The sequence below is a fragment of the Meleagris gallopavo genome, chromosome 11 (assembly GCF_905368555.1).
Source record: "Meleagris gallopavo chromosome 11, MGAL_WU_HG_1.1, whole genome shotgun sequence".
NCBI lineage: Eukaryota > Metazoa > Chordata > Aves > Galliformes > Phasianidae > Meleagris > Meleagris gallopavo.
In genome coordinates, this window is record NC_139414.1 from 21574143 (window position 1) to 21589253 (window position 15111).

General features: G+C 41.8%; 2 protein-coding genes across 5 annotated transcripts in view; one reads left to right on the forward strand and one right to left on the reverse strand.

The window, feature by feature from the left end:
* Positions 1-4052: 4052 nt before the first annotated feature.
* On the forward strand, positions 4053-9754 carry TRIM59 (tripartite motif containing 59). The gene is given in 4 exon segments (XM_085232580.1): positions 4053-4205; positions 6571-7206; positions 7208-7232; positions 7235-9754. Coding segments are annotated over 3 exon segments (1224 nt in total). The 5' UTR covers positions 4053-4205; positions 6571-6573; the 3' UTR covers positions 7801-9754.
* A 2038-nt stretch (positions 9755-11792) lies between these two features.
* SMC4 (structural maintenance of chromosomes 4) overlaps positions 11793-15111 on the reverse strand; it is a 33390-nt gene continuing 30071 nt past the window's right edge. For 3 of the 4 annotated variants that reach the window (XM_085232575.1, XM_085232573.1, XM_003209227.5), the window contains exons 22-24: positions 14273-14505; positions 13494-13677; positions 11793-12152 (exon numbers count right to left, since the gene is read on the reverse strand). In XM_085232575.1, coding sequence (XP_085088701.1) covers positions 11955-12152; positions 13494-13677; positions 14273-14505 — 615 coding nt within the window. In that variant the 3' untranslated portion in view covers positions 11793-11954. Of the gene's footprint in view, positions 12153-13493; positions 13678-14272; positions 14506-15111 lie in introns of those variants that run through there. The other variant, XR_014885391.1, reaches the window with a different exon arrangement.

Genomic DNA, 15111 nt, shown 5'->3' on the forward strand with positions numbered 1-15111 from the left:
ACGGAGCGTTCTCAGTGTTTTATTTAAAAATCCAAAAAGGCTAAAGCAGGAAATTCACCTGCTTCTCAGCAGCTCCTGTCCCTGCTCTGTTAGTATGAAATATTGAGAGGTTAAATAGCCCAGCATCCGCTGGGGGGCAGCAGTCGGACTTCTTCGGGGTCAAGGCTGGAGTGAATTTGTTTGGCTAATGCCTTTTATTTTTTTTCTCCCCCAAAAAGCTTCCGTTTAAGGTAATTATATTCCTGGGGAAAGGGGAGTTGCGGGAGGTGTGGGATGAAGGTTTACTTCTGGAAGACCAATCAGGTGGTAAAAGCTTGGAAACGGGAATGGCAGTTTCCAGAATTACCTGAGGGTGCAGCCTTGTCGCTGGGGTGATGGCCACAAGTCAGTTTTGTGTCTCTGTAATGTTGGATATATTTTAGCTTGTAACATCACAGAACGACGGAAATGCTCTTTTGGCAGAAGGAACTCAGATGTTTCTTTTTCTAACAGTAGAGATAAGACATGAAGTGCCCTTCTCAAGTGTTCCGTAGTGGAATGCTGCTCTGTGATATTTAGATTGTCATCATGCAGTTGCTAACTTCTTGATTCCAGGTCAGCTCTAAGAAAGATAACCAAATGTGCAGAGATGGGGCCATATATTAGCCTGCTTTTTCAGTATTTTGAAGTACAAAAAGAGCTGTTAAGCCATATTCAGTATAGTAGAGGTTTAATAAATAAATGAAAGATCAGAAGTTAATTTCTAGCATAAACTATTCCAGGTAGGCTTGTAATTCCAAGGAGCAGCATTGTAAGACAAATAGCTGCCTGGGGTTTTAGGGCTGGAGTTAGCTGATGTAACCAGGAGGAATAGCTCTGTGAAGTGAAGATTAGGCTTCATCTGAACAAACAGCCTAAAAGAAGTTGACCCTATTTCTTTCTCTCCCGTTCCTGGTTGTGGAATAGCTCCTGGCTGTGTGAAGCCTTTCAGCCTCAGAGAGCCACTTGTTGGATGCATGAAGCTTGAATGGGGAAATGCCTTTCATGTTTTCTTTGTGCAGCTGTATCATCTGATGGATCACAAGCAGCCTTGGTAAGTTGTCTGTTTTGGTTGTGGAATGAGTTGGTTTTGCTAATTAAACTGCGGCTAAGATAACTTAGTCCTGAGTAAGAGAAGCTGATCTCTTCAGTGAGGAATCCTCTTTTACACAATCTCAAAACCCTCATGGAGTAAAAAAAGCTGTGGATGTGCAAGGGAGAAAGAAGAGTGGCATTTTCTTACTGAAAGTGAAGAAATCTGCATGTATTTGTTAACAACTCCTATCGTATAGTTTATTGCTTAAATTGCTGAATTACTTCTGCTGTTTTATAATTAAGAATGTCTTCATGTTAATACTTGTAGACTTTGCCACTTTTAACTATAAATGTTTCCTCAGCTCTGCATGTCACCAAATTACTGGCAGGAATATTGGTCACAAGGCTGGAAGCAATTACAGAAGTCATGCATCTGGATCAAATAGACTTTATGAAAGGGAGCTTAGTAGCAGAAAATGTGTTGAGTTTACAAACTCTTGGTAATAGCAGGTTTTAGCCACTGCCAGAGTAAAACTCAGAAGGCACATGGTTTATTGAAAGAGTTAACGTTGCTTTAGTACCTACAGAAGAGTGACTGGAAACTTAATTTCCATAAAGCAATTCCATTATTACTTGTAAATCCCTTGAAATGGGGTTGCTGTGTTTATTCTGCTGCTTTGTGTGCTCCAAAGCTAAGAAGAACTCTACCTAAAACAGTTTTAATAGCTTAAAGAAAATATTTTTGATAGACTTTAAGTGTCTATAAAATAACATTGAAATGACAGATGTGGGAAGCTCTGAATGCAGTCTTATCTGTAAATATGTTACAGAAGTTGTGCAATTCAATGGAAAAGCATGTGCTTGTTGTCAGACTTGGTACTGGCAGCACTTGTTTATATAGGTAGCAGGAGAAAGCATGTGTGTCATTCTTTGAATAGGGTTTTTTCAAATTAAATGTTGCAGCATCTTGAGAATTTTTAGTTCTTGTAAGTACTTAAGAATAAACTGGCTATAAACCACTGAATGTTGTTATTCAGATTATCGGCTGTTTTGTAAATTATTGTTAAAAGCTCCCTTGTTTGAGCTGCTTCTTTAGTATCTTGTTCCCTGAGACTTTTGAGGGAGTAGTGGAAGGAATTTATATATATATTCTGTATTATGTAGTCCCTGCACCCTGGAAACAAACTGAATTCCAGGTTGAGTGTCCATGCCACTGGGACTCTTTCAGGCACTGTAGATTACTGGAAGGTCTTTGGTGAAGTTGCAGAGGATTTAGAATAGGTTTCTGAGTAAAGCAGCAGTACATTTCCATCCATCGTGACAAAAACAGGAGTATTGAGGAGATGGAAAAGTTTCTCTCAAGAAACATGACATTCACAGCTTGGTTGTATTGTGAACCCAAAGAAGGGTTTCCTCATAACTTCTAAATGTGCGTAAGCACAGAAATGCAGACTTTTTTTCTAAGGAGGTTAATTGCTGAACTGTGTTCCAGATGACTCTTTTGTACCAAGACACAATTGATACCTCTGTTGCTGTGCCTCTGTTATGTTTGTAGACGTTTGGAGATACCCACTTTGCACTACCTATTCATCTTCAAAACTTTGTTACTATTGTAATGTTTCTGCGATCTGAATTGGATGGGCTATGATTGATTTATCAGGCTGTTACTGCAGCAGACTCTACTAGCACAGCCTGAAGGGAGCTGTCTCAAGCTATTCTTTCATAATGGCTCTGGCATTAGCACACTGCAGGCTGTCATCTCTGCAGATAGAACAGTGACCCACTGTCTTGCTCATAACAATTTGTCAGCTGCAGAGTTCTGCTAAAAGGTACTACTTGTTCCCAAAATTTCAATTAGTGAAGATTTGCCTCTGTGTTGCTAGCAACAAAACATCCACGTGGCTGAAACTTTTTCTACAAATCAGACTGAAGGAGAGAATGACTTTTTAGATTTAAAGATTTCTGTATCTGGCTTAAGTTGTTTTTTTTCTTGCTCAAATAGTAAATAAAATCTTCAGGGTGACATCTCTGTAATAAGAAGTGAATTACTGTCTCTGTGATCTGTTAGTGAGTGAACATGTTCTGTATCCAAGTTCATCTCTGACTTCGTATGAAATGTGCTGCCAATATCTGTTCTCTGAGAAACCATTTTCTGGGTTATTCTTTGGTGGATTCTTACCGAGCCCATGTGGCTGCTTGAGCATCCTGGAAATGGATGAGGCCACCTCTGTGATGGGTGCCTGAGTTCTGCAGCTGCTGGGTGACTAGGATGTAGAGGCAGGGGATAAGTTGAACACAGTCTGCAGGTACACGTGTGTCTGGTAATATCAGCTGGCAAAACGAACATAAATAGCAGGGATCTGCCCACCTGTAATTAAAGAGAATACATGATTTAAATGATTTTGGCAGTGCAAGCAACTTCTAAAACCGGATAATTTCAACTCAGGCAGATTTCTGGCTTGACCTGAGATACTTTGCACCTGCATCCTCTGTGATGTGTTCCTGGGAATGGTTTGGGCATGTAAGCAAACCAAATGAGCAGCACTTCTGCTTTTGGACATGTGGAATAATTAAATGCAATATGTAATGAAGCTACAGAGCTTGGGAAAGAAATGTACCCTGTTTGGACAATAAGAGAAAAAAAATATTTGCAAAACAAATATATAAAATACTGCCATCCATACTGTAAAATACCAGTATGCAAAATTTCTCTGGAAATAAAACCAGGGTAAAAAGTTTGTGCTGCTTTAATCTTTATTAGCTGCTTTGGTTCCACAAACCCAAGATATACGGTTCTTCATATAATGAGTTCAGTTTCTCATATTTTGTCATTTTGACTTCCTTTTTCTTTCGTCTCTCTTTGCTGCTCTGTACCACTTCTGGGAAGGATGTCTTTTGGAAGACCGCTTTTAGGACGTGTTGAGGCGTGGCACAGGGAGCACCTATGAGAAACTGTAGTTTGCCTGAGGGGGCAAATTGCGATTTACGTTATGAGAGCTGGGGGGGGGGCGCTGTTAACGGCTGCCGCCCGGCTCCGCCCCGCGCACCGACCGTTTACTTTCGAACGGCGCGGCCGTTGGCGCTACGGCGCATGCGCGGCTCGGCGCGCTGAGGAGAGCGGCGGGGCCGTGAGGAGCGGCCGGCGCGGTGAGGTGAGGGAGAGGGTGGGAGGCTGGGAGCTGCGTGAGACGATTACCGGGGAGCGGGAGACGCGGGGTCCTCACCGCTGCGGCTCTCGGCTCGGGGCGGAGCGAATCTGGGCCGCTCGCGGAGCCCTCATCGAACCCGCGGCGTAGCGGCCGGGCGGGCCGCGCCGTCCCGTCGCTGTGGGACTGCGGAGCGCGCGGGGCTCGGCTGTGCGGCGACGGCGCTGAGCGGCCCGCCGTTTCCCGCGCGGCCCCGCTGTGCGCCCGCAGCGAGAGCCCTGCAGGACGCAGGCGCCGTTCCGGTCGTTGGCCCTCGGCTCCCCCTCCGTACAGCCCGGTTACCTCGGTGGTTTTTGATGTATTTCTTTACGTTGAAAGCGTGCTCTTTTAGAAACTGCTCGGCACGGCGGTGTTTGGCCCGCGGGATGGGACCTCCGCCTCCGGGCCGTGTCTGCGCCTTGCTGCAGTTGCTGCTGTTACCTTCGTTGGAACCCGGCAGGCACCGCTCGTCCCGATGAACCAACGCCGGGGCTGTAGCTCAGCCTGTTGTGTTTTCTGAGCATATGTTCTGCCGTGCTTCACCACGGCGGTGACCTCGAAGTGGAAAATACTGCCTATTGTCATTTAATCGCTTATTTATTTCCTTAACAAACTTGGGCTTCTACACTAGTGATACAGTGGGGTACTGTGGACCTCTGTAACATCAGGAGACAGCTTTTCTGGTGCTGGTTTAGCTTGGCTGCAGTGAGCTCTTGGCAGCACCGAACTCCTGAGGTCAGACTGGAGCTGGCTTAGGTTCACAGCTGCTACCTGGTGCCAGATTCACCTGTTAAGAGTTTATCAGCTTATTACAGCTGACTTCTGTTGTAGAATGGTTACTTATTTACCAGCACAGCCATTTTCTAGATATAGTAGTTACTGGACAAGTGCTTGTATAATTAATGAGACGAGCAGTGGCTGACTCTCTAGCTCAGGAATGCAGTGTTGTCATTGAATACACTGCGTTACTTCGTTCCATCTAAATGAAAGCTTGCTTTTAGAAACAAATAAATTAGACCCTTGAAGTCTGTACAAACAATGTCAAACTAATGAATTTTAAAACATAGTTGTGGCAGATATGCTATATTATGTGCTTTCATCTCGTCTACAGTATTGCTAATTACAGGAGGGTAAGCTCACTTGGCCTGCTATTGCTGCAAGCTTTCAGAAACCCAGCACGGTTACACTTGGAATTTTAACCTGTCTTTTAGCCTGTAATTTGCTTACACTGTTTGGCCCTCCGGTGATGAATGTGTGTGTACGTGCATACATTTGCTACCAAAGCTCTGGACAGGAAAACATTTCCCACCTTCCTCCTGCCTTTTATTTTTTCCTTGGGAAACAGTTTTTCTTGTTCCTTGCTGAACTGCTGCTAGGTTTGGATCTCCCTTCCTTGGCGTTTCCTGTCTCTGGCAGCCACCTCCTGCCTTCCTTCTACTGGCGCTCATGTGCAGTCTGCTTTCCCCGCAGCAAATTGGGGCATTTGGTGCCTTACTGGGCAGGGGGCTGTGCAGGAGCCCCACACTGACTGCCTGGCTGTCCTGCCTGTGTGTGCTCACAGGAGTTACAGGAGCTGTGTAACAGTGCCTGGGAAAAGCAGTCTGTTTCTTCCTCTGCTTCTGTGAGCGCAAGCAAATGCAGTTAAAAGCGTCTTTGAAGGTTATGTTTATCTTGCACTTTATCTAATGTTTATTGTTTGTAAAGAACGTTTCCTTTTTGTAATAGTTCATTTGAAGGGAACTACAGCCCAGCACTGGACTTAGGAAAAAACAATGGTTGCAAACATAAGAAGTCTCTGGTTTTTGTATTTCTATTAGCTCCACGTATATAGGAGAAAATTATGAGGACACTGCTATGGATTTTTTTTTTTCCCGACCATGAATGAAAACTTAAAGTTCAGCAAAGTGGAAGTGGTGTTCCCAGAATTGACAATAACTTTATTAGTGTACACACTTAATTAGTATGACAAATACATTTAACTCTCAGAAAATAATGTATGTAGTCAGTGAAAGCAGATTTGTTGTTTGGCTTGGCTGTGTTATTGGCATGCTTTAGTTTTGGTGTCTGGAACATCACTTACAAAGGTGAAATGTGCAAATGAGGAGAACCTCGGCGTGCCACGGTGACTCCATGGAAAAGCTGGAAAATTAAGGTGTGTGGCTCCCACACCTTGTGGCCCATAGTATTTTAGTTTTTTTTCCCCCTTAGCATGAATATGTCAGTGTAGCTTAGGCTATTGGTTATTACATTTCATGCTGAGGCCTTTAGGTGAAGAAGACTACTTTAAAAGATAGTGCAAAGAAAAATCAGACTTCTTTTTCTTCTTTTGCAGGACATGCATCAATTTGAGGAAGAATTGACTTGCTCCATTTGCTATAGCCTGTTTGAAGACCCACGCGTCCTCCCTTGTTCCCATACCTTCTGCAGGAACTGTCTGGAAGGTGTTATTCAGCTGTCAAGCAACTTTTCCATTTGGAGACCCTTGAGAGTTCCTCTGAAGTGCCCAAACTGCAGGACTGTTGTTGAGATTCCTGCCTCGGGCACCGAGTCGCTGCCCACCAACTTTGCCCTGAAGGCCATCATTGAGAAGTACCGCCAGGAGGATCACTCTGATGTGGCGACCTGCAGTGAGCACTACAGGCAGCCCCTGAACGTCTACTGCCTTTTGGATAAAAAGCTAGTGTGTGGCCATTGCCTTACGATAGGAAAACACAACGGTCATCCCATAGATGACCTTCACAGTGCCTACCTAAAAGAGAAGGAGTCTTCTGGGAAAATTCTCGAGCAGTTAACTGATAAACACTGGTCTAATGTATGCTTGCTTATTGAAAAGCTAAAAGAACAGAAGTCTCAGTGTGAAAGCATTGTTCAAGATGATAAAAAGGTAGTGGTACAGTACTTTAAGAAGCTTAGTGAGACACTGGAACATAAAAAACAAGTTCTGCTGGCTGCACTGGATGAAATCAACAGACAAATTTCAGAAGAATATGAACCTCACATTGAGAAGTTGAAAAAAATAAGGGAAGAACAGCTGGAATTAATGTCACTGAATACTTCTATTCAGAAAGAAGAGTCTCCACTTGTTTTTCTTGAGAAGGTGGACAATGTGCATCAACGTATAAAAGCTCTGAAAGAGAAGGAACTGCCGGATGTTAAACCTGTGGAGATTTACCCAAGGGTTGGGCACCTGTTGAAGGATGTGTGGTCTAAAACTGAAATTGGTCAGATCAACAAGATCCTGACTCCGAAAATAAAACTGGTTCCAAAAAGGAAAGCACACAGCAGGAGCAGTGAAAAGGAAAGAGGAAAACCTGAAGAACTTCTCCAAGCTGCAAATCCTCTCTCAGTCACCTTTATTTTCACAGTAATAATAGTGATAGCCGTGCTTTCATTTCACAAACCACTGTCATCGGTTGTCATTGAATCCATTCCCACTTATATTTCAGATTTCTTGTTCTTTACTTATCAAGATTTCTGCACCTGTTGGCAGAACACAGTGGATGTGGTGTGCCATAAATTGCATTTACTGGCAGAGTTTTTAGGGAGAATTATTCCTACTTGACTGTTTCAGCTTTAATGTCAGAAACACCATGATGTCTTTGAAGTTTCAATTGAAAAGCCAAATTGTTAGAACTGTGCTTTTTCTTTCTTTTTCCATATCCTTCCTTTTTCGGTATAGCTTTCCTCTCAGTTAACTGTTAGGCAAAGGAGAAGGTTTACAATGAAAAGTTTTTTTCATCTGCTTACGCAGTAAGGGAAGTTAGCAGGTGTTGAAACTGGAAGCCATCAGAAACAATGCGTGTGTAAGAAAGCTGCAATCAGCTTACAATCTGTAATCTGGAAGAGAGCAATCTCCAGTTTGTAGTAACTTCTTGAACATCTACTTTTTAAAAAAATAATGGTAACATAAATGGAAATATTTTTTTAATAAAAGCAGTACAACATGAATGGTTTTTAGAAGCACCTGACCACTCACTGGCTGCTCCTAGACAAGTCAGTCACTTGGTCTGGTGTACATAGAGCTCTTCTGCTGCGTTTTATTGATCTCTTTTTAATTGATATAGCTGTAGTCTTTAAGTCATGTGTTAATGGATCTGGATTTCATTTTGTGTGTTCTTGGCTGCTGGTGACACGATCCTGTTTACAGAGTATCTGTAGTACCTGTGGTAAAATACTGCACACAGCTTTTAGTGCCAGCTGTGCACAAATCAGGTATTGATTCTAGCAGGGAATTTTCAGTGCTCATAATGATCCTTGACTTTCTGCTGAAAGATTTAGTGTGTAGTGAAAATAGATACATACTGCAATAAGTACCAAAACTCCCTTCAAAATCAGCGATGTAAGGATTTCAGATGTTATCAAGAGTCCTTAAACAACTTGAAAATGAGTGTAAATCTATTTCTAGCTTTTCAGCACAAATGATGGAGGCTTTAACTTGACGTAGAAGCCATAGCATTTTGTTCTGCAGTCAAGTAATTGGTAACATGCTTCTCTTCCTATGATGAGGTACTAAACTGCACTCAATAGAAAAACTCACAATGAAAGCAGATTTTGACCTGCAGTTATTAACAGATTGATTACAGGCTGGAAGAATTGTTAAGCGTTGCAGTTAGAACAGCAGAACACAGATAAGTTTACAAAAAAGAATATCTGTCTAATTTTGACTCGGTGCAAATAATAGTATATTCTAGCATAGCAGCATTCCTTGGGTGCTTTGTTATTTAAAGATACTCAAGTTGCTGAACTAGTGAGTAACTGTGAGGCCAGCCTTTCACAACTTGGTGTTTTAAAACCCTTGCGCAAACCCAGGGCTGCCTGCTCTACCAGCAGGTGCTGCCGGGGGGTCCTGCAGAACAGCAATTGCTGCCACTGATGTCAGTGAGGGCTGAGAGCAAGGCTGATGCTCACGTGTGATGCTGATGTATTCCTTAAGCCGAAATAAAGTCCTAAGCTTATTGGTATCCTCGTATTATGGTATTGATAAAACATTAAGTCTAACCAAGTGGCAGCTGTGCAGCACCCTTCTCCGCAGCTTGGTGGTTCACGTTGCTCAGATTTGACTGAAATGTCAATGATAAGCAATACTTCACAGGAGCAGGCCTCTGCCCTGCTTGTCTATGGTTTGTACTTCTAGCATGAACAGTGGCAAACCCCACTGATGCTGCTGGTTGGATCGTGAAATCCTGTGTAGGCGTAGCCTAGGACTGGGTAGGTGCCCAATAAAACTGGAAGTGGGCTCTCTGTCTTTCTCTCAAGCCCTGCTGGATGGCTGCCGTCTGGCACGTTAAGTCTCACAACCTGGTGCTATGTCTGCTACCACACAAATCTGCTTTTTTTGATCTGCTTTTTTTATTTTCATGACTTTTACAAATATTATGGAAAATTTATAATGCAATTTTATTTTTCCAGATTATGTGAATTTATAAGATGTCTTTATCACTGATTGATAGAAACATTTAGTACTCGTACCTATTGGTGTACTATATATTTTAATAAATTTGCATATTCTTACATTAGAGTTGGCTAACACCTTGATTTCCTTACTGATCACTCTCCCTCTAATCCTGAACAGCTGGAAGCGCTTGGGGGCTGGACTGGGGCTATGAGACAGAGCAGCAGGGCTCGCTGGAGCTAGAATGTGGGTACTAACCTGTGCTTGATTTGATTTCTTTTCTTCCTCTTGCCTTATTTCTTGTAGCATAGACCAGAATGAGTCTCTAAAACAGCGTTCCGTGAGTTAGGCCAGTGTGGGTTTCACGTTATTTGCATTGTTCACTGCAGGTCCGTTCGGGTATCTGCAGGAGGTGGGTTAACTGGCTGAGTGTGAGGTGCAGGCTGAGCTGCTCTCACTCCCTCTCGAGGACAAAATACTGCAGAGAAGGTCATGGGTCAGGATAGGGGCAGGGAGAGCACTCAGCAGTGCTTGTGGCCAAAACAACTTCACCTTGAGGAAGATTAATTTCTTATCGCTTAATAATGAAGTAGGATAGTGAGAACTAAAAACTGTAACTGCCATAAATTTATCCTCACGCTGTATCAAGGATTTCTAGCTTTGTCATGAGATGGGAAAAACCAAAACTGCACTGCACTCGTGGCTGACATTAGGATGGGGCAGAGAAAGGCCTTGCATTTTCTATCTTTACTATTGATTTTCACTGCTGCTGCTTTGTTTTCTGAAAATGATCTGAAAGTAACCGGGATGGCTTTCTGGCCCCAATTCAAATTGTCTGCATATACATTTTTATTCTGTGCGTGTTAATTTGCACCTGGTGATATTTAGTATAATCACTGTAGAGAGAAGCTTTCACTGTAACGTTAAACATGGGATTTTTCCCTCAGTTGATAGCCTATTTAGTTACACCACCTCCAGTTTGGCAGAGCAGCTGTGTTGGTGACCCTGCCTGTGCTACCAGGTAAGTGCAGGCATAGCTCAGAGAGCACAGCCTCTTGGGCACCACTCAGCCTCTTCAGTTATGGAGAGGCTTCAGGGTCAGCGTGCACTGTTTAACAGGATGTGCAACACCCCATTCAGGACTGTGACAAAGTACAATAAGCTAAGTCAGGCTTGAAGTAAGTGTGCTTAATGGGGCAACAGTGAGGGAAATGTAAACAAAGACGAATAGCACAGAAAAGAGTGAACTATCATTCTAGAACTGTGTGCAGTAAGCATTTCTACAAGGCACCTTACAAGAGTAAGCACATCACTGATTGGTTATTTTTTTCTTTAAGGAAATAGGTGGATAACTGCTGCTGACTTAAGCTAACAGAAGTGACATGAAGTAGCATTTAAGACACAACTGTTTTCTGTCAAAATGAGATACTGGCAGCCAGCAGTGAGGAATCTCATCCCAAGGTAGGAGACACTTCTAGCTCAGGAACTGGTTATTATTGACCACCTGTCAGATATTTGACCTGACTTCTGGAGTACAGTTCCAGCTCCTAAAAATACAGATTTAACTTTCAAAGCAAAACAAGCGTAAAGAAGTGCTAACATCATGATGATGGAAATAGAAAACTAATAGGTAGGCAAGCAACAGGAATAGGGTACAGGTTTAAATAACCTTACCTCTGCAAGTGAAAACATGTTCTCTGTGAAATGATGGGAAGAGCAAGCAGGTGAGAGTTACTGCAGGACTGATAGACTGTAAGTGTGCAACACAGCCACAGAAAAGAGAGAAGTGTTGTCCTTCCTGTGTAATTACAGGAAGAGAGAGAAGGAAACAACAGCCAAACCAGTTCACTGCAAAATGTTCCCAGCGTCTGATTCCTAGATCACAGCTTTCTGACAGCAGCTAGAAATAGAAGTAAGTCTGTTCTATTTTACAGCCTTATTAATGCAGATTATTTTATATATTGACTTCACTTACTGGAACTCACACATTAAAATGCTTTGATATTAAAAATAAGGATGCTCTTTCTTTGTTGGTATTTGAAAGCAATTTGCTTGCTTTAGTACATAGAGGGGGGAAAGAAGTCCTGAATTGACATAATAATTGAAATAATAGCTGTTGTTATTTTAATCTGTTCATATAATTAAGACCCATATAGACTGTATGATAAAGAATGCCATTTATTTAGATTTGTTTTTATTAACAGTCTAAAGGGACTCAAATCTAAAGAGAAAAATCTCAAAATACAAAAGTATATTTAAAAAAATATAGTAAGCAGCAGCAAGAATATTAATTTACAATGGAAAGTTGGGTTTTTTTTTTTTTTTCATTCATTCTGGTTTTGAGCTATGCTGCGCTCAGCAATGCCAAGCTCAGTCAGTCCTTTCGCTGCAATAACTTTGGGGTTTGTTGCCACATTTTTCGTGGTGTTGTGAGTCTTGTATATCCCAATCAGTCTGTCTGCAATCTCAAACATGTTGTTCCGCAGGGAGATGATGATAAACTGCGCGTTTTTTGTCTGCTCCTGAAACAAAAGGTATTTGTATGAGCTCAGGGATTTTGGAAAGCTGCGTTCTTGCATGGTCTCTACATCCAGGTTTAAGAACTGAAGAAGTGATACATCACTGTAAATATTCAGTGCACAATACAATCCAACAGCTCTGCAGGTGCTGATCTCTCATAACTCGTCTGGTTTTGGCTAAGTCCTACCTTGGCTTTCAGCACAAAGCATTTCAATTGACTCAAGCAAGCAACAGCTTTCCTTTTTTTTTTTTTTTTTTTTTTGTTTCCTTTCACATGACCTGTTCAAGTGAATTGAGTTAAATAAAAGCATACATAAATTTTTGCAGAATTTCAGTTTGCCACAGTTTTAATGTGAATTTCATTAGCTTTCCTGAAGGCTTCCTGACCTTCCTGATCTGTCCTAACGAGGGCTCCTTTAGGAATGAAAAGGAAATCAAACTTATCTCCACACACTGAGAACTGGGGGAAGCAAACCCCTTGTTGACAAGCTCTGACGAAGAAAAGCAGTTCTGTGATCCTGAGGCACGATGACAGTAGATAACAAAACATCTACATTGGGTGGTGCTTTCAAAATAAAACCACCTTTTTTTTCCTTAATAACTCAGGAGCAACAGTGTAAGGTCACATGTGTGAAAATACAAGTACGATGGAAGCAAAGTTTGAAGTGCTTCCCTAGCTTGAAGCAGTTAATCTTTGTCTGTTCCCAAAATGGGAATTACTTTGAGTAATTCTGAAAATTTTAAGTTTAAATTAGCAACAGGAACTGCAACAATGTAAATGCTTGCTTGGCTTAAATACGGTGATGATAGAATTATTAATGCTTTTCCTTTCAGGCTTTCAAAAATAGACAGATGAAATAAACCTACCTCTTGAAGCTTGAGAGAATGAAAGGCAAGTAAAACTCCCAGGACTTTGGCTGCACCTCAGAATGAAGTCATGAGTCTGGATATGTGAACGCCCTACCAAGAGCATCTCAGCTGACTGGGGCTGATTAGTTTAAGTGAAAGTAAATTTTAAAGAGAAAGGAGTTGCAGCAAGGCTGTGCTGAACTACAGCACTGTTGGCAAACTCTTTGCTCTTTAGACAGCTTTTCAAAATGTGCGGTGAAGATGTAGGGAATAATTACAGATCTTCTATTAGCAACCCAACTTCAAGAAAGCAGCAGTTTAGAAAAAAATATGCAGAAAACTACACTCTGAGCACCTTTCTGAAAATCTGCTTAGCACACAGTTATTTGAAAACACTGCATCTTACAAAGTCTCTGAAATCTGGCTGTAACTTTGTTACCCTTTTCCTGGCAGAGAAGGAAAAAGTCCCACTTACAGTAGTTACCAGTACTTACATATATGTAAAATGCTACAATGGATACATTTTTGAAGTCAAGTGCTGCATCAATCTCATCCATAAAATACAGTGGTGTTGGCTTGTAATGATGAAGTGCAAAAACTAGAGCCAGTGAACTAAGAGTCTTCTCTCCTCCTGACAAGTTAAATATCTTCTTCCAGCTTTTCTTGGGAGGCCGAACACTGAAACAAAATTAGTTTGTAAATTACTTCTGCTCATGAATCAAAGGAATATGGCATGGGGAAAAGCAAGTCACAAGGCAGCAGGGAGTTTGTGGAGCAGCTCCCTGGGTACACACACAGCCATGTGGTCAGCTGATGTTTGCCTGAGCTGGAGCTACTGTAACACTCGTTTGTTTTCTGTGGGACCTGCAACATTTCAGAACTACTATTTAATTGTATTTCAAAAGTGTTATTCTATTCTTTAAGTAATGAATATACTTTTAGGGCTATTTATGACAGAACAATGTCTGCTTACCACTATGATCTGACATGATTCCTTGGGCAAATGAAATGGTTTGGGAAACAAGAAACCTGAAAAATTACTTTGAAATCAAAGCTGTCTAACTGTTGTTTCTTAGTTATGTGTTTCTTGAAGTGAAATGAACCTCTTTATTGCTCAGTGCTAAAAGGTTGTGGCTTCTGTGAGTATCTTGCCAGTATTTGCCAAGAGCTGGGACTACCATGGTTAGCTGTAAAATTTACTGTAAAAATGGGTTTTAGAAAGGCAATACAATGATTAGGAATTGCAGCAACAATACCAAGTATTTTCACATACCTGAACATGATTCCCTCAGAGAAGGGATCCAAACTGTCTACAAGTTCTAACTCAGCATCTCCTCCCAAAGTCAGCATCTGGTAGTTCTCCTTCAGTTTATTTGTTATTACATTAAATCCTGCCATAAACTCATTTAGCCTCTGCTTTCTGAGATCTTCAAAAGCTTGTCTAAATCTGTCTCTCTCATTGGTAATGTCATCCAATTCAGCCACACGTTTTAAGTATAGCTCTTCCTGTGAAAAACAACAACAAAACACAGCAAAACCAAAGTGCAGTTAAAGAAGCTGCTTCTATTTTAGATTTTATGCCACTTTTCTTTCTACCATTTGAAAACTTGTTTCCCAGAATGACCAACAGCCTTGAAATAAAAAAGAGCTGAGAACAAACCCTCCCTCTTTTCGCTGCTCACTTCTAACGTGGACTCCCTCAGTCATTTAATTAACCTGAAATTGTAGTTAAACGATTAATGCCTATTTTAGTAGCTCTGTGCTTCAAGCAATCTTACAGCTCTGCCCATAAGAGCTGTGGGCAGAGCAGCTCTCAAACACTCTGGAGGAGCACTGCAGAAAAGCAGCTCCCATCTGCATTTAATCAACCTGTCTCAAGAGCTACAAACGTCTGCTTGACACCATCTGACAGCACAGATAGTCACTGCCTGTCTTTATATGTCAGCAATCAGTGTGTGAAGGTTTGTCCTTCTTCCCCTGGGAGGAGGCAATACGAGGCAAGAAAACCTGAATAAAAAGCTAAATGTGTTTTGGTTGAGACAAAGCCGTACTGCTGTGCTGACAGGCAGTGCAATATCAAAGCAATAGGTTCTACTGCTACGTGGCAGTAGC